At 37.0% G+C, this 27,194-nt stretch overlaps 2 protein-coding genes across 2 annotated transcripts; one reads left to right on the top strand and one right to left on the bottom strand.

Annotated features, from left to right (window-relative positions):
• Positions 1-6,480: 6,480 nt before the first annotated feature.
• Positions 6,481-9,014, top strand: LOC140245330 (transmembrane protein 163b-like). The gene is made up of 5 exons (XM_072324909.1): positions 6,481-6,539; positions 7,104-7,197; positions 7,700-7,811; positions 8,332-8,470; positions 8,915-9,014. Exons 1-5 carry the CDS (start codon positions 6,490-6,492, stop codon positions 9,003-9,005), a joined length of 486 nt encoding a protein of 161 aa, XP_072181010.1. The 5' UTR covers positions 6,481-6,489; the 3' UTR covers positions 9,006-9,014.
• Positions 9,015-11,832: 2,818 nt separating this feature from the next.
• On the bottom strand, positions 11,833-27,010 carry LOC140245384 (A disintegrin and metalloproteinase with thrombospondin motifs 13-like). Its single transcript, XM_072324960.1, has 16 exons — positions 26,899-27,010; positions 26,300-26,453; positions 25,783-25,872; positions 25,244-25,459; positions 24,638-24,755; positions 23,237-23,385; positions 22,778-22,901; positions 22,102-22,182; positions 21,463-21,730; positions 20,944-21,022; positions 20,213-20,341; positions 19,576-19,735; positions 15,837-15,995; positions 14,770-14,940; positions 13,582-13,766; positions 11,833-12,022 (listed from the first exon to the last, which is right to left on the bottom strand). Exons 1-16 carry the CDS (start codon positions 26,976-26,978, stop codon positions 11,867-11,869), a joined length of 2,319 nt encoding a protein of 772 aa, XP_072181061.1. The 5' UTR covers positions 26,979-27,010; the 3' UTR covers positions 11,833-11,866.
• Positions 27,011-27,194: the final 184 nt, after the last annotated feature.

Below are 27,194 nucleotides of genomic sequence, written 5' to 3' on the forward strand. Positions count from 1 at the left end.
TCTTATCTGAACTGATTATCATATGTGTTGCAGTCAGCGAGACACCTATAAGAGGAAGAAAAGCGTTCCCAATCCTTCCTGTAAATCAACAAGCAGAAAAAAAAGAAAAGAAAAAGAAAGTAAACACTATATCGAGTTCATATTTTTCATAAAAGATTTTGATGAAAATCAATGCACGTGTATTATATACCATATCAAAGGTAATTTGATTGGCTATAAAGCTATTAGGTTAATACAAAGGGAAACTTTGCGCATGAGTGAACATGTTTTTCTCTTCCAAGGCACAAAAGTAAAAATTGCAAAAATTCACATGCTGCCTTTCAGCTGCAAATGTTCTTCTAGATAACAATAACAACAAACGACCAGATTAACACAATGAGTGACATGAATAAAATAGCAAAAATAAGTTTTCATTATCTCTTTATAACCTCTAACAAATACAAAGTGTTATACTAAAGGGTGGAAAATAAGAATTTTCTGTCAACTCAAACTTCAAATGACATAGGGAGCAATATGCATAAAGATGATTAAACGAATAAAATTTCTTTCTTTTTCATTCTTTTAATTTATTAATTTAAGAATTTATTAATTTAAGAATTCATTCGATATATTCGAGAACCAAATATCATTTAAGATTTTCCTAATGTAAAAAAAGTTCCAATTTCTAACATTTTCTTTGATATCGCATCGTCTCTTATTTCATTTGAATTTGGATTTGAGAGAATTAAATGTTAAATTTGAGAGAATTAAAGGTTCTCCATTTTCTTCCATTATTCTTCCATCATTTTAGCCTTCATTGATCTTTTGGGCTTTAAAGATATTATAGAAATCATAGGTTTATTTGTGTGACTGGATTCATGTTTCTTTTTGTTTGAAATTTACTTTGTTGTTGTTATATGGAAGAGCACTTACGCATGAGTGACAACTTGTTCATTTTTGTAATTTTTACTCTTGTGCCTTGGAAGAGAAAAACATGTTCACTCATGCGTAAAGTTTCCCCTTTTAATGAACAACCAGGTCAACTTGGTCATTAAAAAGGGGAATTAGATCACCTTTATATAATACATTGGTTTTTATCAAAATCTTCTATAAAAATATGAACTCGAAAAAGCGTTTACTTTCTTTTCTTGCTGAGTGTATATCAACACAATTAAGTCAACACAATTTACAATCAGTACTATCTAAAAGTATAGCCATAATTTCTTTTTCCAATGTTCAGGCCCGACGAACCAGAATGTAACATGAACATTGAACTGATTCCTATCGAGAAGCATTCAAATGGAGAAATCTCTTCATATGGTGGCCTTCAAGACTCAAGCAGAGATGAAGGTGACCAAGCACATGGGTTAAAATGATGTAGGCTCATGTAGGTATTATGATGAAAGTCCATAATCTTGAACATTTGTTGAATGCACCATGTTTATATACAGAACATAATTATGCCTAGTTAGCTCAAGTGCAGTTTTATCCCACCAAGATCGAAGGAAGTCAATTATGCATTTGGAGGGTATATTGACTAGAATAGTGCATGAAAGCGTACAGTCAATGAAGCGTATCTATACTATGACATTGATTTATAATAAATTGTTTAATCAGGCATAATTTGTACAAAAATCAAACGATTTGGTTCATGACCGTGAAATAGAACAAACTCAATGACCGCCATGTGGTACAAATTCCAAAAAACCCGCCCAAATCTTCAGGTGTGAGTTTCTTCAATTTGTCTCCCTCTACAAACTAAATTTGTTAAGATTGCAACTGCTGATCTGTAAATTAACAAAAATGTCGGAAAAAAGGAACCAGTTAGACTCGAACTACTTTCGTAGGCTTTCCGGGCAGTGACACTACCACCATGCTGTCCCTGAATAAATATCTTTCTTTCAACATCAAAAAAATCTTGTTATATCCCTGCTGGAAAGAACCCAGTGTCCCAATCCAGTGTGAATCAGAACATTATATGTGAACACTCTTGAGAAAAATCACACCACAGTGTGAAATCATCTTCACACTGATAAATTCGAGCGTTTTCACATAGCCGACTATGTGAACACATTGTAAACACACTGTGTGACACTGTGTTCTTTCCATCAGGGATAATAACACACATACACACACACACACACACACACACATATATATATATATATATATATATATATATATATATATACTATATTTATAATGCATGATATTAGACAATACACTTGAATGAACATGTGTTATTGAGCTATACTGCATGTACACGCAAATAATTCAAAGTGAACGCATGTGCCAACAGCAGTAAATCCTATCGCTTTTGAGTCAGAATAATCGGTTTCAGGTGAAAGAAAGTACGGTAACTAGGAAACCAAAAGTTATTCAGTTAATAACGTTATGAGCACTGTACTGCTGTACACATATCATAATTATATGCTATTTCTGCAGAGTGAATGTCAGCGCTACACCCATGCCACATTACCATGGTTACAAAATTTTGACTTTAGTCGCTCATGTGTTGCTTTACTTTTTCCTGTTACAGCAAACACACCAGAAGAAGGAGGAAAAAAAAAACTGAAGAAAACTAGATTCTGTAAATGTGGAGTCAGGTCCATCTCAATTAGGATTTTATCAGTGAATAATCATTCAACCATTTATTCTGCACTTGTTTTTTTTAGTCAGTAGTTGTGCAACCAAATATTTAAAACGATTCATTCGAGTTCAGAGAGGAGCATTAAGTTCAAATACGATAAATTAGTTCAACCCTATCTCTCTCCTTCTCTATCCCTCTTTTCTTTCTTTTTTTATCGTTGGTCACAGATTTGCTCACGGGAATGCAAGTTGTTGTTGTTGTTTTCAAATGATGTAGTTTATTCATCATAATCTCAAAGCACGAAAGAATGCATCAAGAAAGGATGAATTGATGTAAAATTACACCCACGGAGTGCAAGTTATATGTTTATAGATATTTCCACTGCGAAAATACTGGACACTGGTATTCGAGCTTAAAGATATGAAAATTGCATTTTATCACTTGGAATTTGAATTTATAACATAGAATCTGTAAAACTACACAAATTTCAACAGAAGTCTGTCCAGTATTTTGATCAACACGCATCTGCATAATCCGCTGGAAATGCACACCGTATAGCATTTTGGATTATCTCTAAACTAAGTCGATTAGCTCTTATTCGAAATCACTGTCTCGACAGTAAGATCAATGTGAATGTAAAGTGTACAGGTATAGTCCCTGCTGAATTCGTCCTTGCTTTTATGATATGTAAACACAGATACTACTTGTTGTTATGTATTATATATACATTTGATACATTTGCTTTATGTCTCCAGGTTTTATGAATTTCTCCTCTCGTTCTCTTTCTCCACTATACTGTCAGAGAGAAAAACAGACACCGCCACCTTTTGGAAGCATGTATATTACATCAGTCTCGTATCTCTCGTTCTTTTGTTCCTTCTCGGAGCATGTTCAGTAGGTAGGGTGAATATCGTTGCTTCAACATGTTTTCCAACATTCAAAAGTCACAGAAAGCATCAACTTTACAATCTTTTTTTTTTTTTTATTTCTACTAGCTGGAGAAAGTCAGCGATATTTCAAAGGATATTGAGTTAAAACGACGGATACAAACATATCTTTATTTCAACATGTCAAAAGTCACAAATATCATCAAGTTTACACATTTACTTTTAATTTTTTGGTTAACTTTACCAACTGGAAAAGTCAGCGATATTTCAATGGATACCGAGTTAAAACGAAAGATACAAGCATATTCTACTAACATGTTTGTATTTTCAATCAAAGATGACAGATAAGATTACTTGTCGAGCTGCCCTTGTGGATACGAGAAAAGTTTGCTGGTGGCGTCACAAGGCAGAATACACGGAAACTAGATAGATGTGATAGATTTCGCATCTAGATAGTGATAAATACGCCTATAGAATTATTGAAATTCGTATGCTTATACAATAATGTTGCATAAAACAATGTGTAGCAGAACATCATAGCAACATCCGGGGCAACATCACGATTATTTGATGAATCGTGATGAGATCTCGCCGTTTCAAAGTCACTCGAACTGTTTGTTCGATAATAACTGTTATTTTTTGCATTTGTAAAATCATGGGTTATACCTTTGCAGAGTTAGTTATTCTCAACCATCCTCTCATTTCAGCATTTGGCAAGGCAATGGACCGTGCGGCTGTACTTGCTTTCGGGGTAAGAGAATCGCAATGTCTTTGTTGTTGTTGTTGTTGTTGTTGTTGTTGTTGTTGTTGTTGTTGTTGTTTTCTCATTTCGGGAATTTATACAAAACGTAAGTTTTGTATAAATTCCCGAAAGGAAAAAAAATCTTGAACGACCTTGATCTCTACAATATTAAAAAGAGATGCAATCTATAAACTCGTGCACTGAGCACCACTTAGTTGGCTCTCACCAAGGCACATTGAAGTCCCTTTGTCTTTCAGTTTGCCTATTTGGTAGTTCCCAAAACAGTGCGTGTTCTCTTTGTAGCTTGTAGGCACAATGATTGTTTTCTAGTTGAAAACTAATACCATAGGGCGTGATTCCTAACTTTTCGAATTGATTCATTTATTTCCACTTCATTAACACAAATTTTGCGTGATAATGGAGTATGCATAGCATCAAGTATGTGGTGGTGGAATCGAGTCGAAAATATAAGCTTTGTAAAGGTGATAAGAATATCTAAATACAACACTGTAACTGCATGCAATAACTAATATTGATGTTATAAATAGTTTAAACACAATTACTATTAATACAATTGTTCAAAATACGTAAGAAACATTAGATTCATACAAAAGTCAAAGAAGAGAAAAATCGAATCCCCCACATCGAGCTATTCATCAATTTGAAATCAGCATAAAAAAGTGTTGTTTATGTATATATAATCTTTTATATCTTTATGATCTTTTCGTTGAGTTATACATACCTGCTAATCACCCTCCAGTCGTTATATCCGGCCGCTTGTGAACAAGAGACGCGCGTCCCGGCCAAGTAAAGGCAATCTTAAAAAGGAGCAGAACTCTGGGTATATCCTCTGAATTACATAAGAGTTAATGATTTGATCATTAGTTCCTTGACATGAGCGACGTGCATGATTGGAAATACGCATCGGTTAAACAGCTTAAGTTTAAGAAGAAGTGAATTGTTAATGTTCGTTATCGTTAAAACCATAAAGCGAAATCGAGTATTCGTTAACATTAACCTTTTTTTTCAGTTAGAATTGTTTTAGTTTTGAATCTGTTAGAAAACGTCAAATCAATGTGCTCTATTACATTGCACCACATCAATCATCATACGGGTTCCTGAAATGAAGCTTATTGAACCTCCGTTAGTAGCAAGGTGCATGTCCACGTTTCCATGAGTTTTGACTTGAATATTATATTCATGCTATGTCGTATTGTTTAGGCAATCAACTCTGAGGCCATTGTCCTCGTCAAGCGTTTGCTTATGATGATGGTCTCCTGTATTTCTGTTACATCCAGAGTTGCTTAATTTGTCTTTGAACGACAGCTACACGGGTTCCTATGTTTGCATAGATATAATGCATAAAATAATGCCTGTTTGTTTTCACTTTGCATTGTGCAAGAAAAAATGTTGGTTATTTGAATAATCATTCATCTGTTTTAACTGTCAGATTCAAATTACACTGTCCTGACTGTGCTCAATTAGTTCGTTCAATAGACTTTATGTCTTATTTATGTATGAAAAAAGAACTTCAGAAATGAAATAAAGTCAATCAATCAATCAATCAATCAATCAATCAATCAATCAATCAATCAATCAATCAATCAATCAAAAGGTTTGTCGGTCTTCCGTCTTCCATCCGTAACGTGCATGGATAGGACACTTTTGTACATACTCTTCCCATCTCTGCCCCACTAGCCCTTTTAATAAGGTGTGATGACGTCGCATGAACCCTAAAGGGGGGGGGGGGGGGAGGGGATGGGGAATAGATTCCGAGATACGTTTATTTTACTTGTTCACCTTGTATGTGTCTCTAGCATCAAGCTTCCCGGCCACAAATTTATTGCGTGGACAGTAATTTGAATTGGCACAATAATTTGACGGCAATTGTTTATTTACAATATCATTGTCAATGCAAGCAATGAATATCTAACAACGTCGTAATTGTCATTACCACGTTGGAAACATTGAGCTACACACAATGCCATTCGTTGAACAATAAATCCTGAAAGGTCATTGCACGATCATTCATTGGCCTATTTTTGTTGTTGTTGTTGTTGTTATGTGTATAGACATAAATGAAAATAATGTGTAATTAGTTCAAAGATATGAGGACACTCCAAAGTCGTTAACTATATTTGAAGACAGATGATAAAGACACTATATCATGCGCACACCTAACCCGCATTTCTTGGTTTTTGTTTTTTTTTCTGAATTATCTTCTTTTCAAACAGCTGGAGTTGTTACTTGAAGGAGTATGTGCAGGGGTTGTGGTTTGGTTATCCAACTCAATGCGGAAAGGACACACATCACAAGACGGACACCAGAAATTGGAACGCATGTGCGTATTACTTGGCAGGTGGTGACTTTTTTCGCTGTATAGTGACGCTTGTCCAACACTTTCTAGTCCTTTTTTAATGACAAGTAGGTCCTTCACATTCCCTCGACTTGTTACTGATGTAGGCCTGTGTAAAAGGTAATATCATCCCCATGCCTTTTAAAAGAGGTAAATCCCGAGCGCTTTCATTACGCTGGAAAATATGTGGAATTGTCCTAAATTTTCGTTGTATTGTTGCCCTATTGTGACATCACGAGTTGTTGTAATCTTGATGACGATACATACCAAAACTTAAAAAAAAAACAACCCAAATCATTACTTCTGAACTGATAGTCCCATTTTCCTCAAATTTTAAAGATGTGTTCTACCATATTTCTGCATTAAATCAATCCACATAATATATATTTGGGGGTAAATTTCCCTTTAAATTAAATTCTGTGTTATTGATGTTATTGAGACATTCCAGTGATAGTGGTTTTGCCATTGAATCATCATGTTGATCCGTGTATGCACGTGATAATGACATTAATTTATCATCTCAAATTTCCTCTCTCTGTTTCTTTGCAGAGCCCAGTTTTTGCTGAGCGTTTTATTCTTAACCGCCGCCGTAGTGATTGTTCTTAAGTCTATTCATAAGTTATATCATCGGAAAATTGAATCAGTGAGTATGATTATGTTTCTTTAGTTTAGTTGGTAAGGGGAGAAAAGCGCATTATGCAGTTGATGTTATATATATATATATATATATATATATATATATATATATATATACTCGTATATGATATGTATGTATTCTCTCTTTTTAATTCGTGGTTGCTTGACATTTACATATTGGTAAACCTGGCGGCCACTTTGTGTTAGGTTTACGTAGTAACATTATTATCATGAGAAGTGATTCTCTGGAAATAAGATTCTTCGATGTAACTTTTTAATAACATAGAATCATATCATATTGACGAACAACAAGGAGAGAGACTGTATGCAGGGAAATTGAGGAAAAATGCAGAATGTGTAGAACAAGAATAAAAAAAAATGATAATGAAAATATCATGATAGGGAGATGAAAATAAAACGCCCTATGACCTTAGACAATTGTTAGACTATTAGCGAGACTGGTATTTGACTTGATGTTTCGTCTTTATTCACTTGAATCAATTCTGCAGTCGTACCTTCTAATCGCGGTGGTAGCTACTGGCGGACTGATGGAGATTGCCTGCAGTGTGTTCAAAATTCATTTCGGCAGAAAGCTGCAAAGCTCTTCAGTTTTAGCAGACGGTAATTTCAAGCCTTTAACACCAGAACTACATGTACCAATAATACATTTGTTACACGTATAATTTGTTAAACAATAACACTGCTGTTGACTGGATTTTATTTCTTCTCACACGCTATTTCCTTGCTCTAAAATGTTAATCATTAGCATGCTAGTAAAAAGAGATATTTGCTGTTATATTCGGTTTACGGGTTTAATATTCCGTTTTCGGATGAACGAATCTTCGGAATAACGAACCTTATTTCATTTTCGGATTAATGAACCTGTATGCGGAGTAACTAATTGTAACATTTGTGACGCCCCATTCTGAGTTTGCCTACCAAGGGGGCGTGTGGTACTTCCTTATGCCTACCAAACTGCCAAAATGCGGGTTGTAACATACCAGATCTGGCAGGGTTACGGATCGTTGGTAAGCGTTAGGGGTTATCATTCGAGAAGGCAACATCAGTCAACCGGCCTGGTCTCACGGTATCGGGCAAATATGATAACGTCCTTGAAGTGTTGCGTCTCTTTCTCACACAGGTATCACCTCTCTCGTGTCTGGCGCAGTTGGATTAAGCATCATACCATGTCAGTACATATCTCATGACGTACCAAACGTATCACTAGATCACGTGATCGGTATCGTTGAGGGAATCTTCATGGCTATCTATGGACTGTGGTAAGTTAACTTGGACCTTCATGTGAACGTCATAAATGTTTTGTGTCTTTTCCCTGAATAAAAACCATCATGCGACTGATGCTTATCTCTCCTTTTAATGAATTATTTTTTAGTTATGGCTTCTTTGTCAGTAACAGCCTATGTTTTTTAATCATTATCAACTTGTTCGATGTATGGCTTAGACTTTGAATCTTGTAAAGGGGTAAACATAAATGAGTTGAAGTCCGAGTCGTCCACATGCTACATGCTGACATAATGAAGGTGGTTAGAATTCAAACTATTATCGTATATTCGGTACTTGTTCGGTATACTTGTAAATTGCTTCAAGTAAACGTGACGAGTGTGGTTGTGGCGATATGTCTTTAGATCACTGTGACAGGTACAGTGTGTGTCATAAAAAGACGTTTTGATTCTCATGGGTGAATGGTTTATAATCATATTTAGGATGCTCTTCCTTGGCATTTCCAACGGATCCACCATCTGCAAACGGCGAGTAAATGAAACCCATGATGAGGAGTTCGAAGGTCATCGATAACCACAGGATATCAGAATGAGCTGTTGAGTATAATAAACTTTACAGTACTGTATATTAGACGACTTTGAAGTATATGAACTTTCAAGCGACACCCGATGGTTTGTCGTTTACTCATATAGGAACAACGGGAAGCATTCCTTGTCATACTCTTGTTTAAATCAGATGAAGATGGTGAAAAGGAAAATGCTAAAATGTGACTGAAGACGAAGACTTATTAAGAGCGATCGCAATAGCTCACTTGAGCCAATGTTTGTGGGGGTTTTTTTACATGAATTTTATTTTATGGAATATTATACACATATTTTATATACCGTATCATAAATATTCTCATACATATATTTATATAAAATCCCTGTTTATATAATGTATGAATATTCTATATATACATATATATACATATAAATACATTTATATACATATATATATATATATATATACATATACAGAGAGAGAGATAGATTAATGACTTATGGAAACATAATTTCCTTATCATAGTTTGGTTTAAATCAAACCATGAAGAAGATGAAAACGAAAATGTTAAGAAGTTGACTGAACACGGACAAAGACTGGCGAAAAGCGATTGCAATAGCTCACTTGAGCCCGAATGCATTCTTTACATGTAGTCGTACTTCTTTTAAGGTATGTTATATTTTATACACTAATGATATACATATGTATATATATATATATATATATATCCCAGGTGGACTTTAGGCTTCTCTTTCTGTATTACTTCAGAAAGGTAATGCTGCATTGTATTGGCTTCTTATTTTATTAACTGTATTTCTCTATCGTAGTTCCTAGATCTATTTCCTTCAAAAGAATGTAAAGAATATAAACTTTCTGTTATCGATTTCATCCTATATTGGTGCTTAATCGACTTAATCGACATGCAGTGATTCCTAGCGTCACCCGAATTTACGTCTGTAGTTATGTGGTTATGGAAGGCATTATGTTAAAACAACCCATGACGTCTTTTCTTCCCACGGGCGATGTCACGCAATGTCGTAATTGTGATTATTTGCTCACAGTTTAGACATTTTATTGATTACGTTTATGTGTTGTGAAATATTTTGTATTAATTCATGACGATTCTGAGTTTAGCTTGTTGTTTAGCTTGATTCTAGTCTAGTTTGGTATATATATATATATATATATATATATACATATATTTTTTTTTTTTGGGGGGGGGAGGGAGGTATATTGAAAATTAAATGTATCACATCATCCTTTTTTATGTGTATGGTGTTTTTATATATCACATATTTTTTTAACAAGCTTCGCATTCAATATTTATCGAAATTAGCATTCTGCATTTCTTGACATATTTCCGTTCCTTTTCCCTCGTTTATTTTATACAAACTGAATCGATAACAATTATTTATATTTTATTGATGCAATAATGAATTGTATTTGTTTTGTATGAGCCTGTATGTTATGTTGATTGTGTAATTTTACATATATATATATATATAATGTAATACTGTATATGTGTTTTTTATTTTTGTAAAATCATTTGTAATTCAGCCTCGGGCTGCGATGAATGATTTTAGGAAATAAAGATACCATTAATGACAATGTAATGTGGCAAACGTGACCTTTGGCTTATGTGTATGTGTGTGTGTGCCTGTGTCATTTTTCCTTCTCATCTCTGTGTATGTGCGCGTGTAACTGGAGACGCACGTTTGTGTGTAATGGTATTACTTTCTTGTCAGTCATATTTTAAAGATGACTAACACACGTGTATTAAACACAAAGAAAAGGAGTCTTATTATGAGGGGTGATTCACAACACCATGTGACTACAAACTTTAAATGACATTCCTCTTAGACGGTCGACAAAAATAGTTTAATATTCCGACATATCAAGACAAGAGTCAACAAAATAACATCTGTTTCAAACCAACAGATGAAGGCAGATAATTAACACAAAATAACATTTGTTTGTCGAACTCAAGTAATACATGTAATGCACTTTGAAACCAAAGAAATATTTTGTAGGAATACTCACATAAATACTCTTTCTACCCGTTTGAAATGAATAAAAAAGGCAATGTGATCGAGACATTCACAACCGAAACCCTTGTTCAAGAAAATGGTGCATGGGTCTGTGCTTAAATCGTGAAACTAGACATATATTATCATATCAATAGTGACAAATAATCATGGAGTTAGCTCTATGGTATAGTTCAAAGACAGGACGTTAAAAATACTGTCATTCACATAAAAAACCTTAAAACAAAAACCAAAAACGGAAAAGCAAATCTATGTGAACATGACATACGTAATAATTTAGATACGTTCGTTTCCCCCTTTCACAGTATTTCCACGAATTTGAACGTTGCTTGCCCACTCGTATCGCCCAACGATACCTAAAGGCGCTTGATTCGATGGATTATTTTAACATGGCATAGAAGCGAATGTTGATGATAGAGAAATGTACCATATCAACAGCATGGCACTCATAACAAATACGAAGACGCATGCACACTACACACATACTCACATTCATGCAAACATATATAGACATCCATCTTACACATATTCACGCACACACAGACATTTTAAGTACGATCACAATACCTAACCAGAGGCCTTCTCTTCAAATCGGATGCACAGATGACATAATAAGGTGAATATTATTACCCTAAGCACTTAGAAAAAATAATATTACTCACCGAGAAAGTAGTTAAAATTTAAAACAATATTTACTGAAACGAAAAAAAAAAACAACCAAACAACATCAACCCAACAACAACACTGGCACAAAAGCAGAGGACCAAAAGTAATTTGAATGTATTTTATTTTGTCACTGTTTCCAATGACGGTACTGTACTTTTAAAAATATCTTGTAAGTCCACTTTAAGTTATGTAAGCGATAATTTTGAATCCACCATATTGACCACTTTCGTTCGAAGTAAATCGTATTAAACCGTCGTATCCTGAAAGTCTAACGGTGTATTTTGATGACGTTGTACCGCATCGAACCAGCTTGTCACTCGTTAACAGGTCTAGCATCTGAAATACAAGAAAATAATTATGTTTTTTAACATATGAGTCAACCATGAAGCATGTTATCACACATTGATAGCTTATCATCAGCTATAGTATAAATGAGACAATTAGACTTCTTCATCATGACTGACGACAAGGCGTCCGAGGAATGTAAAAAAAAATGATAGATCGTTTCAGCTCAGATAGTTTTACCGTACATTAAACACAGGTGCCCCTCATTCCAAAACACATCGGAATAGCGCAAAAGAGTTGTACACATGTTCGTGGGCTCTAGTGTAAACACAGACACAGATTAGCACTTATTATCTTGATCAGCTTACACTACGCTTCCTTCCCGTAAATACAACATGATTACAAATAATGAATTTAGTGAATTTAATGAATTTGATAGGATCCAGACAGTGATCACTGGCAAAATTTAATCGTCATCCTTGTGTCATTATATATCAACTTTTCCTAAAAATCTGTTAATAAAACTTTGAGTTATTCTGCAGACAACACGCAAACGAACAAACAACGATAAAACAGAACCTCCTAGGATGAGGTAAATACCATCTGGTTATAAGTTTTCCTTGCTCTCGTCTAAAAGTTTTAGCGGAGTTAAGTGGAAAGCACCTGGGCACCTGTCATTATAACTATGCTCTCGTAATTTTGTGCAGGATTATGTAAGTACAATTATATTATAGTATGCATTCAAATTGTGAATGGTGTAATACCAGTAAGAGTTAGTGAAGACAAGGAGGTTCAAGAGATGGAGTTCCAACTGGCTATGATTATTCTAACAGCCGTCTGTTTCCTATGGATGCACAAAAGAATTCCACAGGCGCATTTGTGCCTTTGATATTCAGGGGTTCGAATCCGCCGTCTTTCTCAGCAATCTGAAGATTCGTTTCTAACGCGACCACAATATTTGGTATAATATTATTTTGCTTGTTTTAAAAATCAAATGAAATGAAACTTCACCTAATGATGCCCAAATCGTATTACACTAAAATCAATGCCACCCAAAAATACCGCACGTGCAAAAGTGTGGATCTGAGCTGTATGATGTGAAAATGTTTGAATATTGTATCCACCTAGAAAGCTGATTTTGTCACTTGCGCGATTTCTTTTGCCGACAAATGGGACTGATATGGTATAATCTTCAAGTATAGTTCTTTATAAATCGATGTATTAGATTAGTGTCCAAACATGTCGCAGTCGAGTAATTTCAATTTTTATTTCAGAAATATTTGCGCAATTTCTACTGGCGCATCCCCTTGTCTTTACCATATTAATCGACCGCTCATAATTCATAAGTAAAGATGGCAAATAGTAATTACCGTCATGAAGACAACGTCCTTAGAAAGAGGTGTGGTCATTATGCAGTGAGACATGAATCCATTCATTGTCTTTCTATCTGTTGGGCAAATCCAGTCTGGCACATGATTCATCCAATATTTTTGAATGGCGGCATCGAACATTGGGTTCTTAGGTGATATACTGTTGTGACTCCATCTACCGAACCTCCTTGATATGGTGAACATAGGCGCATGCAGAGATTCATCTCATGATATACATACCTCGACTCGATCGTGTTTACACCTTGGTTCTTTTCCTTGCAACTTGAAAGCCTTCACTCGAAACGTGATGATGGACCCCGGAGGACCGACGAAGCGATACGTGCAGTTCACATTAGGCGGATATCGGTCTGGCCAACCTGGGCTGGATAGCTTGGTCTTTTTGGCGGTGATCAAATGATCGCAGGCTATTAAGATCGAAGAGAAGAGTAATTGTGCATTATCGCAGAAACGGAGTGTGTTTGTGGGTATGTGTGTGTAAGATGATTATGTAGATTTTGCTACAGTAGCCTTAAAAAAATGTCAGGGTTTCTTTGTAAATAAAACTGTGGCAGCAAATGGAAGTGACATAGGTTGATAAAGATATTGAGGCTGCAATATGGATAAACAATAAATGTATATATATAGTAGTACATGAACCAGGACGACTCATCAAAAGCATTAGCATGATTTTAAGGCAGTCACGTAGGTACCGCACAACCTGATGTACATCTGTTACGTGACATATCATTTCACTGTACGTATCTACACTCGTGCTTCTAAAATGACCTGAAGGAGGGCAAATTCTACTGTGATGAGCACACGAAGAGGGACACATAGCAAACTACATGAAGACATTTCAAAGGGCTAAGAAAAGGCGAAAAGCGGATTGACAGGGCATTTGCCGCAATTAATTCGTCACAAAAAATAATGGATGCTGGGTGGGAAGAGGAGGATTGAACAGCAACAGAGATGATAATTCTGGGGTATGAGAGGGAGAAATGAAAGAAAATATCGAAGTTGAAAAGTTTGCCGTCCAGTGTATAGGAGAAAGGTAGGGAAAGGCAATGAATGAACAAGCGAATGGAATAGTAGGACGGCTGTGGAAATTATCTACTGACAGGAAACAATTATCAAAAGGAATGTTTGTAAGTGAAAAGATTCAATCTGCTGAGAAGTATCTAAAAGTGGTAGAGATGGAAAATATAAAAAAAAATGGGAAAAGACATACGGTTTGTACGCGTCTCCGATAAAGGGATAGTAAGAAAGATTATACATAAAGACAAATAGGAGACAAACTGGAATACGATGGAAAAAGAAACACAAGGGAATTATAGATTAAAAGGGCGACAGAACGTCACAGTGAAGATATTTTTTTAATCTTTTTGTGCAATTATCACAGGTTTAGACAAAAGAAACTTGACAACTTACCACTGATATCTATACGTTTCCGTAGGTGATATTCCAATCGGTATCCGTGACCTTTTCTATGTGTTTTATGTTCTATGGCCACAACGTTGCTATGGGTATCTATCACGTAGTTATGACGCTTGCCGCATAATCTTTTCCTTTCTTCTCCTATTCTGATCTCCAACGATTCGCCTGAAATTTAAATGACAAGATACAATGACAAAAAACGACACGAATTTCCGACATTGTTTTACTTTGTGTACAATCATTGCATGAGTTGAGTCTTTAGGCATGCACAACCTTAATTTGCTGAATATGAAGGGTTCTGCATGTTTATGCTGAGAGCCCGATATCGCTTTATTGATGTTCATAATGCAAAATGAATAATCATAAATATATTGTATTACTGAAAGTCAGAAAAGAAACCTTGGTTCCGCCGTTCATCTGAATAAAGTATACACAGGACTACAACGTTCCGCAAATAGCCACAAGGCGAATATTCATAAGAATCCATTTTATTTTCACCAAAGATTCGGCGATTTTATTTTTCACTGCCAATGGTCATTGTTGCCATCAAAAGATTCAAATGATTTCTTTGACACTAATGGCTGCATGAATATTATTTCAGAACTAATAAAGTCTACAACGCATGTCATACACGTGTTGCGACAAACGGACACGAAGTTCCTTGATGAGTGTTGACAGTAGAAGAAGTGGTAAAGTAGGAGTTTCAATAGCTGCTCAAAAATGGTTTAAATCAGTGTATTTCACTGGGAGCATTCTCGATACATTGTGCCAATTAACTCATTTACAGCCAATAGGCTCTTAACACAAAATTTCAAAATAAGCTTTTCATTGTACACTGTACTTCCTTGCTAAATTGTAACATTGGTTATTTGAGCTCTAAATCATACCGGTGTCTCCTACTAAACGTATATTATATATTGCAAACTTTCGAAGAGTAACTTTGTACTCAGGGCACGATTTCATTTTTTACCATTTCATCTCGTTTCGTTTCATTTCATTTCATTATTTCATTATTCATTATTCAGGTTATTGTATACGAGGATGCGTGGTCGTGACTGTACCTGCTCGACAATCGATATTCATATCCTTTATGATGACCATGACGACTTTCTGGATTGGTGCAGCGATGACGGCTGTGCAGGCATCGCCGCCTGTAGCTTTCCTCATCTGGTCGATGTAACCCTGTTTGCGCTTGATAAGTCCGTTGCAGGCAATATCAACTACAAGGGAAGAGAACATTCATAAATTATCATGGACAGGAACGGCCAAGAACCAGGACCCCATTTCATAAAACATGTTAGGATAGCAACTCTTGCTGGAATGGCAACTTCCAATAGCGACAGCCAATCAGGAAGCTGGATTCTTGTTGTTACCATGACAATTGCCGTTCCAGCAAGAGTTGCTATCAAATAAGCTTTTTATGAAATGGGGCCCAGGGTCACTTTGTTATCCTACTGTAATATTGCACGAAGGAAAGCTACATAAACCGAAAACATACATACGCACTCGTAAGAACACACGAAGGATATACAAATAGATGCACATATGTATATATATATATATATATATAGAGAGAGAGAGAGAGAGAGAGAGAAATGGATAGATAGATAGATAGATAGACGGCATAGTGACAGGCAGAGGGAAGGGAGAGAGTGTGTGTGAGATTCAGCCAAGTTGTTACGCGTTTGCACAAGAAATTTGTATCAAAGACATTAAGATGACCGATTGAGACAAACTGCGATTTCAGGAAGATCGTAATCTCCACTTGGCCTTATCGGTTATACAAAAGAAAATTCTGAGTTCTAAGGAGGTACAGAGAAGATAAAGAAAGTAATCTGAAATCTGAGATCATAGGAGACAACAAAAGAAGAGAACTATACTTGCCGAGTGTCTTCTACTGCGGGTCATGCAGGAGGGGTTGCTAGGAGACGACATTCACTGCCACTTTTGCGGTCGGGCTCACAATGCAGGATATCATTGCCAAAGCATGCTACACAAGATACAAACCGTTGACTTGGAACAATGAACAGCAGCAGAGCTATATATGTAATTTCAAGAAGTTTGACGGAAGCACTAATCCATCCATATAGATTTATATACCATGCGCTCCAACACTATACTTTCATGCAAACTCAAGGCAAATACAACTTGCGACAAGAATTAGACAGATTGACATATATAGCATGATTTATCTATATAGTTCAATAATTTATTTATTGCTTTGTACAATTGCACATTAATAAATTACGTCGATTGTACATAAATATTTGTTAGCAGCGTAAAGGTACATGGAGTGTTTGTGTATGAGTTGTCCGGTTCTAAATAAGACAGAGTAGGACGGTTACAGTCCATGCAAGCAAACAAGCACAGGGAGTAGCAAGGAAAAAGTACAACGTGCATGCACGCGATGTTGATGTCCATTCGGTAGTCATTTCGTCACGAGAAGCATCGTGGTAGTCATTGTCATTATCACTTGTCAACTCCAACTGAAAACTTTCGGTCGTCGACGGTGGCAACGATGGCGATGACGATGTCGAAGATGTTGATGTGGATGTTGATGCCGGCACAGATGATAAGTAGTCAGAGGTTGACGGTGAAGGCGTCGTTACTGTCGACGTTGTTGCTGTCGAGGTATGAAGCAGTGTGGACGTTGATGTTGTCGTCACTGATTTACGAAACGTCGAAGATGACAATGAAGTCGGACTCGATGTAGAATAGGACGTCTGCTCGTCTGTCACCCCGGTAGTCGTTTCCATTAAAGACGTAACATGTCTATGAACTGCGTCAGGCATTTGTATGGTTGTGCTAGTGGACGAAGCTGGAGATGTTTGTGTAATCTGTGTAGTAGTATCTAGTTCAGTAGAGTTTGTGCCGGGGTTGGTTGTGCTAGGGTTTGCTACAGTGGAGTTCGTACTATTTCCTACGTCAGGGAAGTTAGTTACGGGACTGCTGTCAGTGGCATTTTCTACGGTATCAAGCATAGTTGTATTCTCCCAAAGACTCGGGTAGGGTGTGGTGTAATTGAAGCGGACCGGGGAAGCAGGCGTGGTTACTATAATGCAACACGTAAGAAATAAAAGAATAAAGCGAGCAAAGCACGAACACACAAGCAACATGCATACATTATTTTGCAAACGACAGAGCAATTAAAAGTATTATAGGTATTGTGTAGAATGGTCTTTGGGGGTCAAATATGGATCACTAAACGTCGTCTAAGGCATTTCGGTCCCGTTTCGGCTTTGACATCGATTAGGTCTGGTTGTTCTGTAACATTCAACACCTATTAAAGTCGGCATCTATCAATTATGTTTATAATTAACTGATAGTTACTGATGTCTTAGAAATGGGTTGGTCTCAGCTAACTTTTGTTACTTTTGCCTTATTTGTAATCATAATCTTCTGAGCTGGGGCACAAAGACTTAAAAAAAAAAAGAACCACACACACCTAAATCATTAACTTCCATTCAACAACACCTCACTGATATCATTTTCCAGTCTATCATGTTTATCTCTGAATTGCCACGTTAGTTGATAGATATCATGTACATATGCCCCAGTTATGTTAAACTCGTTGGATTTTTCTTTCATTAACCCTATTCTAACTGGGCTATTTGAGACCAAGATCTGAAGGGGGGGGGGGGGGGGGTCAATTTGACCCCCCCCCCCCCCCCTTCAGATCTCGGCCGCCGATCACGCAATCGCCGCGAAATTTTGCCTGAAGATAGAGCTGGATGTCAACTACAAGATTACATTGTCATACAATAGAAAATATTGCCTTTCTATTTTTAATAAATTAATTATGCAAATTTGTGCATGAAATCATATTTTCACCTATAACTCCATTAAAAAAGACTGGAGGATTGCTAAATTTTTGTGTCAGAATTCCTCAAGACACATCAAACAATTTTCGTGTAAAAAAATAGCTCAATTGAAATTAATGTCTTTTGTTTTTATTGTTTCGTTAATTTCTTATGTATTTTATTGTTTTTTCAACCTTTTGTTTTCTATTGTTTTTTTGCCAAAGCTTGTTACAGGCACTTTTCAGGCTTATCTACACTAGAATTGATTAATTTCAATGGTTAAAAGTTGAAATAATCTAATTTATATCAATTTAACCAAAAAACACAATTTGCATTGGATTTGCACACGATATCCTGAATTTGAGCTGTTTTTGGTTGACATGCATATGCAAAATATTACGTAACTTCAAAACGGTGTACCCGGACGTCGCAAATTTGGTCTCAAAATATGCGGGAGACTTCAATGAAAAAAATCGTGAAACGACGCGGCAAAAGCTTTGCGCGTTGCAAAATCGTGGCGCAAAACGTTGGGGGGGGGGGGCAATTTGACCCCCCCCCCCCCGTTAGAATAGGGTTAATACGTATAAATGTATTGCTTGAATCAGTAAAAATTTATTAAACCAGAAAATTTCAAAATACAACCACATCAAACCTCTCAAGAGAAGAAAACTGTCTTGAACACAGTTTTTCTTTCCATTTTTATTCCATTGCTGTCAGTTCCAAGAAGAACTGAGTAGCTTTGATGCGTTGAAACGACCAACAAAACAAGAATCTGCATTATTTTGGCCGGCGAAGACTGAAAATGCCCTCCAGTTCAGGTAGAACATAAAAAGACCACTTTGTAAAAAATGTGTGGCAGTGCGTGTGGTAGAATTTTTCTACTAACGGGGTGAGGAGCCTGGAGGTGGGATCTTCATTCGGGGCACGTTTGCAGCATAGAGTCAGAAAAATGACATGCACTCCGAGCTTGGAATGGTTAGTGGCAGTATGAGAACCTTACCTTGTGGGGCTAGGTCTGTGTAGCAAGGGGCATTCGAACACCTCTCCACCTTGCTTGGCCTCTTGGTAGGATCGCATTCGCCTTCTCGAGGCTCCAGCGTCGTGTTCAGCCGGCACTCCACAACCCGCTTGCGCCGCCCAACCCCGCAGGAAGAAGAGCACTGGGTAGAGAGACAGCAACTTTCATTCAATTCAGTTCAAAAGTTCAATTCAATTATACTTCATTTCCAGCAAAAAAAAAGTCATTATATAACACAAGGTATATATCTCCCAATTCATATTTTTAAACAATTTGAAAGAAGTATATACATGGCATAACGTCATACAAAATGAAATATATGGATAATAATTTTACGAAAAAAGGACTTTGCAATGGTAACAAAAATAGATAAATCGATGGAAAAGAGTGATTTATTGAAAAGTAGAGCTTGAGGGACGTAAATCACTCGAAATTTTCAGCAGCAACTTTCATGATGCATACACCCTCATATTACCATGCATTAATCTAAAAAAAAATATGCTTGATATACATGTACTTAGTAATAGGTCCTTTAAACTTCTCACTCTTGTGGACGGTGCAACCTTTTATCGCGAAATATACGTTCTTCAAGAAGAATATTTTATATGGAGAAACTCACCGCGCTCCACATACTTGTCATCCACACGGGAGTGGGACATGGTCGCAGGCTACAGCTATGATGGTCAGCTGGTCTAGTGTCAGCTTGGCAAAAGAGGTCACTCACTTCAACCGCCACACCTGCGATTTCCTATTGTGAAATGATGGAAAGACATAAAGTACTCTTTGAAAGAATGAACAATGCCGCAAAGTAGAAAAAAAAAGAGGAATTGCTTGATGACCTGTTTGGTGTACTTTATCTACTTTGATTGGGAAAGCAATTTCTGCGACCAGTTCATGGCAATACGAACGGAGCAAATGCCGTGTGTAGATCTCAAAATGGAAATAACAATTACAGCTTATGATGGCAAACTGAACTTTCAGTTGAACAGAAATTAATAAAAATGAATGATCTACCATGATTGGAGGGCCAAAATTTACATCGAATTGGCTTGCAAGCGAGGTGAAGATTGTTTCACTTATACACATCTTGGGATGTAATCAAGAAATGCAATATCTTTTCGCCATGGAGATTACGATATCACTTTATCAGATTCAAATGTTGGTTTTAGCTGTACATTGTTTTTCCTTTTATGGGGGGGGGGGGGCGACTGACGGCTAATGTAAGTGTGAGATCTTTGTCCAGCTGAGTAAGAGGAATGATAGAGAGGGAAGGTCCCATTTCAATCCTTGCAATGTACCACCTTCGTGAATTCGGGCCAATGTGAGTAAATGTGGCTTGAATCAATTTACCTCCACACAGTACACCCTTCTCCACTGGACACCTGGGCCGCAAGACGCCGAGCACTCTCCACCAGGACGGTACTGCCAACTGTCAAAATTGAGTGAATTATGCATATGAAGGGCATCATGTTTTTTTTTTTTCTTCAAAAGAAGCAGTAAAAGGTAAATACTTACATGACTGTAACGTAAAACATCATTTGCAATCTACTATCATTCTGACATTTTCAGAAATAAATGTTGCGACGCGAAAACACTTGAAATCATGGATACTAAAATAAAAATAAAATAAAAATCAGTGTTTCAATTTGTACTGTGAAATTCATGAAATGTATTTAGTCACATAGCATATAGACACCAATCATGGTTGGGAAGCTGACGTATCGTTGAATGAAACCCAGCGAGTGTGGGAAAGAAAATAATATGTTTTTATGTCATGCATGACTTGTAATAAGTCGATATAAAACAAGCTGAAAAATCATTGTCCAAAATAACACTGTCCATCACGAGAAGAACGTCAAGACCACTTACTAATACGTGATGGGGTCACTGATGGGTGTGTAGTATTCCCACACGATGTCCGGCCTGACCCGGTTGCCCTGGTAACGTGGGTTGTGGAGGAGGATAACGGAGACTTCCAGAGTCTCGGTGGTGGGTCCGGACAACAGCCAGATCTCCTCCTGGTTTATAGACGCGTTGGCAAGGTACTTGATGAGCATGCCACGATGGCTGTACCGTTTGCTCAGCGGTGGGATAAACATCTCACCCCGGAAGACGATTTCCTCGCCCGCTACTACAGCTGTAATATTTAGGTATTAATACGTTTTTATTTGAAGATTATAGCATATAAAAGCCATATTATGTAAAGTATTACGGTTGAAAACGCAAACACCTTTTTGTGCGCGTGTCACATTTCAGTGTCAACCAATAATAATAAGTCTCATTTCATAATCAAACGATCCTCACACGAAAAGTCAAACTTGATGAATGGAATTAAGAAGTGACAATCATATATTCTGAAAATAAGATTCTTTATAACATCCCTCCTTCAAAATACCGTCACTTCATGTCGTTTGCGTCCGGTAATGACGTTTGTCCGGTATACAGTAATGTTACGAGGAATTATACATTACTTATAATTGTGCTCGAAAAGAAAGAAGGAAAACTTACACATGTGGGTGTATCGGAGGTTCCGATTGATGATTTTTACACGAGTTGAATTGACCGGTATCGTCAAGAATGTTTTGAAGTCTGTGAGGACAAGGAGGAGATACAATATAGTGACAATCTCATTGACCGAGGAAATACTGCTCATTAAAAGATGAAAGACAGAAAGCACGCTTTGTAAACCCAAAGGAATTTGAATTACATACTATTAACAACAACATTTTCGATCTTTTTTCTTGAACTGTTGATTTATACAATCAAAACGCTTACGTGATTACAACAAAAATGTAACTACCTGTGTTAATATAGTGGAATATATCTGCAACGTATAAAAGCGATAATTCAATACTTGCGGATTATGCACGACAATTATCTAGAATTAATTAGAATTAGACTGAAACTGTGAATAGCGATTCCGGAGAACAAAATTAAATGCTACCTAAATAAAAAAAAAATATGAGCAAGCAAACTAAGGTTTATTTTAACAAAAGGAAATTGAAACTAATTACGCAAGCTAAATTTAACTATAAGATTATGTTGGTATTACAATAAACACGACACCAACAGTCTGTGCTTTCTAACATTATATATTTCATAATATTGAAGTGACCAACGATTGTCTTTGATGATGTCATTCATATGACATTGCTAGTCACGTGACTGATGCATGAATGCATACCGTGAATGGCACCAACGTTCCGCACCCTGCCAACTCGACGTCTGCACGTCCTGCCCGATCCGTCGCACTTCCAGCACTCGTCTCGAACGCGACCCGAATTCATCTTCCCATCGCATCCAAACTCCTGTTGGTGAAGGTTAATACCGTGATGCTTTACACAGATATTCCATTCTAATAATCACTGTGTTGATGATAATGATGATGATGATGATGATGGTGGTGGTGGCTATTGCTATTATTGTATTTTGTCGCTTCGGTAATCAATAACTCTTCTATCAAACCAGTAAATATCGGGATTATTATATTTGAGATCTTCTAATGCACAACAGGGACAATGGCTGGCAAAAAAAAATATCACTTTGATGTGGTTGTGAAGTAGTTACTCATGGAAACTTCAGCAATTTTGTTTTAATCTTACGACTAGTTTCTGTGCAAAACGGATCGAATGATTCATAGTACCTTGCACTGTCCTTCCACGCATACTTTGGTCTTTGGCAATTCATTCGTCTCACTGTCCCAACACTGTGTGCCATCAGCAAACGAACCCGGCTCACGTTGTGCATAGAAATTGGCGTTAGATATACACTGCAGCTTACAGATTTGATTTCCTACAAAGAATAAAGGAAAGTCATACTTGATTATCGATTGATGTTCTTTCTTCCAGAAATGATGTCGTACATAATATACAACTTGATATGATGTGATTTCACGGTGTAAAGGCGAAAAAAAAAAAACACAAAATGAAACAAAACCCAAACAAATATTGATTCCATTACCAGACGACTACCTCAAAGTTGAAAAGACAGCATTAAACAAACAAATAAACAAATAAAAAAAAAGTCGCTACATTCGCGACATGTTCATTACACAACCTTCATATTACACATCGATCCACACTGCGGCTACTAGACACCGGAGCATGCTTTGACTGAACGAATAGTCAGTTACTTATTTCTTTCTCCTTCTTCTTTTTTGTCTCAGGGCACTAACTGATGTTCGTTTGATTTGTTAATCGAATAGGACGCAATTGTTACCAGAACGAAATAAAAGTATGGAAATGACTTTAGGAAAAGTACGGTTTGGTGCTTCTATCCATTGTTACAGTTTGCTGAAGTCTGCCTTTATTATGTACTACGCATCATATATGTTTTCGTTATTGAGATTATCAAAGAAATATTAGTTCAGTTGTGAGCTCCTTAGCAAATATCGCTCCACAGATCATTGCTGCCATCACTTACTATCACGATTTCAACCTGAAGATGGCGCTATTCATGAAAGTAAGATGGCAAGATGTCGTCGCATAATAACTCAAAGAACATCAATCTCTCAATACAGTAATACTGACGTTGGCGCCTTAGTTTATATCTGAGGCCTGTTTGCTACAAGGCAGTTGAGATGAAAATGCGAAGTTACCCAGATTATAAGATTATTCCGCAGTGAAATACCAAATACATTGTACACCATAATCGACCAAGTTTGCAATGTAAAAGAGACAGGGAAAACTGTCTTCTTCACATGACTATAATGTGATCCAAATGACAATCCTGCGAATTCATTGGTTGTTTTAATGGCATGTCACGCATTTTCTATCTTTCCCTTCAGGAAAAAGCAACAACAAAACGTTGAGACATGCTTCTCACACATTATCCAGATATACATATACATCTCTGTATAACCCTTTATAACATCTATGGAAGCAATATACTTTGGGCTTTTTAAGAATGACATGAATGGCATGTGTGATTGACACCGAAGTCATGACAGTCATGATTTGGGGTTTACTCAGTCTTAAGCAGTCATTGATTTTCCCATATGATCTGATTTTTCAACAAAATTTCCTCTATCGCAATATTTTCTCACCTACTAGAGCGGACGGTAAGAAGGCTTTCCACGTGTAGTACTGATGCATAAATTGCTTCGAATTGGTTGCCGCACATTGCTGGTTCTTGAAATCATCTGAAGTCGTATTTTCGCAAGGCTGCAAGGTGTAAGAATAAAGACAAATGGTTTGATTATGATATGACCACGACTGAAATATTTCGAGAATTTTTTGTAATAAAGTTTGCCACTGTGTCTCAACCACGACATTCAGCGAAGGAACTTGAACTGCTTGTTGTATAAAATGATGGCAACAATAGAGGGCGCACTAACTCTTCCTCGCTGTAGACTGCCGTTGCAGGAGTACAGGACCCCCTCACAATCCATTCTTTCTGAAAGTTACCGAAACGCAATGACATACCATAAGAAACAGACTCATTTTTTTTTCATTATTGTAAGTCCTTCATTACTGCTTATGAGTAAGATTCCAACAAACAACGTCATAATACGACGAAGTAATATGATGCACTTGGAAAGTTATTTATTAACGTTGAATCATTATCACTGGTTCAGCGGAGCAGGCTCGTAAGATCCGTCCATTGCAGATTTTTAAAGAGAGAGCTGTGGTTGACTCGTGATATATCTTACCTCCATATTACATAGCTCCACTTCTTGAGTTTTGCCTGGGCAAGCGAGGCCGCCGTACATAGGCGCTGGATTGACACAGTACCGCTTCCTTACTCTCACCCCAGTCCCGCATGTCCGGGAGCATTGGCTAAAATATGGCTCCCATTCAGACCAACCGCCGTCCACTGGTTCTGGAACGCCTCCACTGGACGAGATGCATTCACCACTGATACACCACTGAACAGAGATTATGACAAGCAGATTACATGTCAAGTTCATTCAAGGTCTTTTGATTCTAAGCGCCATTTATTTTCTAACAGCTTGAAAGTCATTATTGTTGGTACGTTTCACGAGAGCGAATCAATTACTCTAAGTCAAACATGGAGATAATCTAGACTTCGTGATCCTTTATGATATGATATGATAAGATATCATATTAAAAGTTGATTAGTTTTTCGCTCATCACTGATAACATATATTGTAACTGGTGGGGAACCCCCTCCCCCAACACACACACACACACACACATAAACTGTCTCTTCCCATGTCCCTGGCCTTACCTTGTTGCGTCCACACGTCGTGCCTTCCATGACCGTAACTCCCGCATAGTGACAGTAACCAGCTCGTTGACAACCTAGACTTCCACATACCTGTTTTCAGCAGTAATGTAGCAGTAATATGGAGCATGAGAACAAAAAAAAAATAATAATAACAGCAGCAGCAGCAGCAGCAACAACAACATTCTAATAATTTTGCATACTACAAAGTTAAGTGGGGTTCTTAATTAATAAGGCATTATGCAGGTGATCAGGAAACATAGTTATTATCAAAGCGATGTCCTAGAACGGCGCAGTGGTGGTAAAGCGATTGGCTTACCGTCGAGGACTCCGCCATAAACAATAAAGGTCATTTAACAACTTATAAATAGAGGGAAGTTTATCATCTGCGGAAAATCTGCTATTCTGAACATCGGTTAGATCAGCAAATAGTGCAAGTGTCTTGTTAAAACATAGCTCAGTATGAGGGCAGTTCAGCGTGCAGTTGCATGTATTAAATGTATAAGTGACAAACTCCTACCGATGACGAACACACAGTAGAGCCTGCTCCGTAGGCCAGTTCGCATTGAGAGTCCAATCCGTATCTTGTGCCCGGGAGATCATCTACTGGTAGTAGATCCACTTCCGGGTCTTCTATTGCTGGTGGGTCCTGGAGACATCCCGAAAATCGAGTTCTGTATCAAAATATTCGAGAATAAAAAGCACAGTGTAATGTGTTAAAAGCCTGCTCCAAATGTTGTCGAAGTTTTGTCTGTTGCACACAAAGCTATGAGCTTTTCTTACATGCAATAAATGAAATTCATTATAATCTTGCTTTTGGAGATTGTTGGAATGACAAAATCATGTTGAAATTTCAAAATCATGTAAAGGCTTAAATGATTTTGAATAAATTATTATCATTTACAAAAAAAAAATTAAGTACTGTTTCCATTTAAATTGTCAGTATACAAAATATCCACCTCTTTCACGTTCTTGACAAAATTTAAACGATTACATTTCAATACGAAAGATCGTAATTGTAAAGTTCATTAAATAGGAGTGTAGAGCTCATCCCGTGTAAGTCAATTCTTCATCATTCTGTTTGGCGTCATGGGCCAATCTAGCATTATTCCAACTCACTTGAGGAAAAGCTTGATATTTTGAGCACTACATAGCGACCACTTGAAGGATTCTACCCCGACGGGTCTGGCGGACGACATCACATGGTGTCCGTTGTTGCAACCGTAATCCGCATCGTGGTGGAGATTCAAGCTGGTGCAGGAAAAAAATAAATGCCATGTGTTAGTTTCGTGAGCTGCAGATGTCAGGTGACGGTTAAAATCAAAGAAACAAAACAAAATAAAACAACAACAACAGCATCATCATCATCATCATCATCATCATCATCATCATCATCATTATCAATGTCTATTTCA

This window comes from Diadema setosum, chromosome 22, assembly GCF_964275005.1.
Source record: "Diadema setosum chromosome 22, eeDiaSeto1, whole genome shotgun sequence".
Classification (NCBI taxonomy): Eukaryota; Metazoa; Echinodermata; class Echinoidea; order Diadematoida; family Diadematidae; genus Diadema; species Diadema setosum.

Coding starts and splice junctions, on each gene's coding strand:
- LOC140245330 (XM_072324909.1), top strand. CDS start 6,490: ATGCGGAAAGGACACACATCACAAGACGGACACCAGAAATTGGAACGC. Junction 6,540..7,103: donor CACCAGAAATTGGAACGCAT/GTGCGTATTACT, acceptor GTTTCTTTGCAG/AGCCCAGTTTTTGCTGAGCG. Junction 7,198..7,699: donor ATCATCGGAAAATTGAATCA/GTGAGTATGATT, acceptor TCAATTCTGCAG/TCGTACCTTCTAATCGCGGT.
- LOC140245384 (XM_072324960.1), bottom strand. CDS start 26,978: ATGTCGTCCGCCAGACCCGTCGGGGTAGAATCCTTCAAGTGGTCGCTA. Junction 21,731..22,101: donor CCTCCGATACACCCACATGT/GTAAGTTTTCCT, acceptor TAAATATTACAG/CTGTAGTAGCGGGCGAGGAA. Junction 20,342..20,943: donor GAAGGGTGTACTGTGTGGAG/GTAAATTGATTC, acceptor ATTTCACAATAG/GAAATCGCAGGTGTGGCGGT.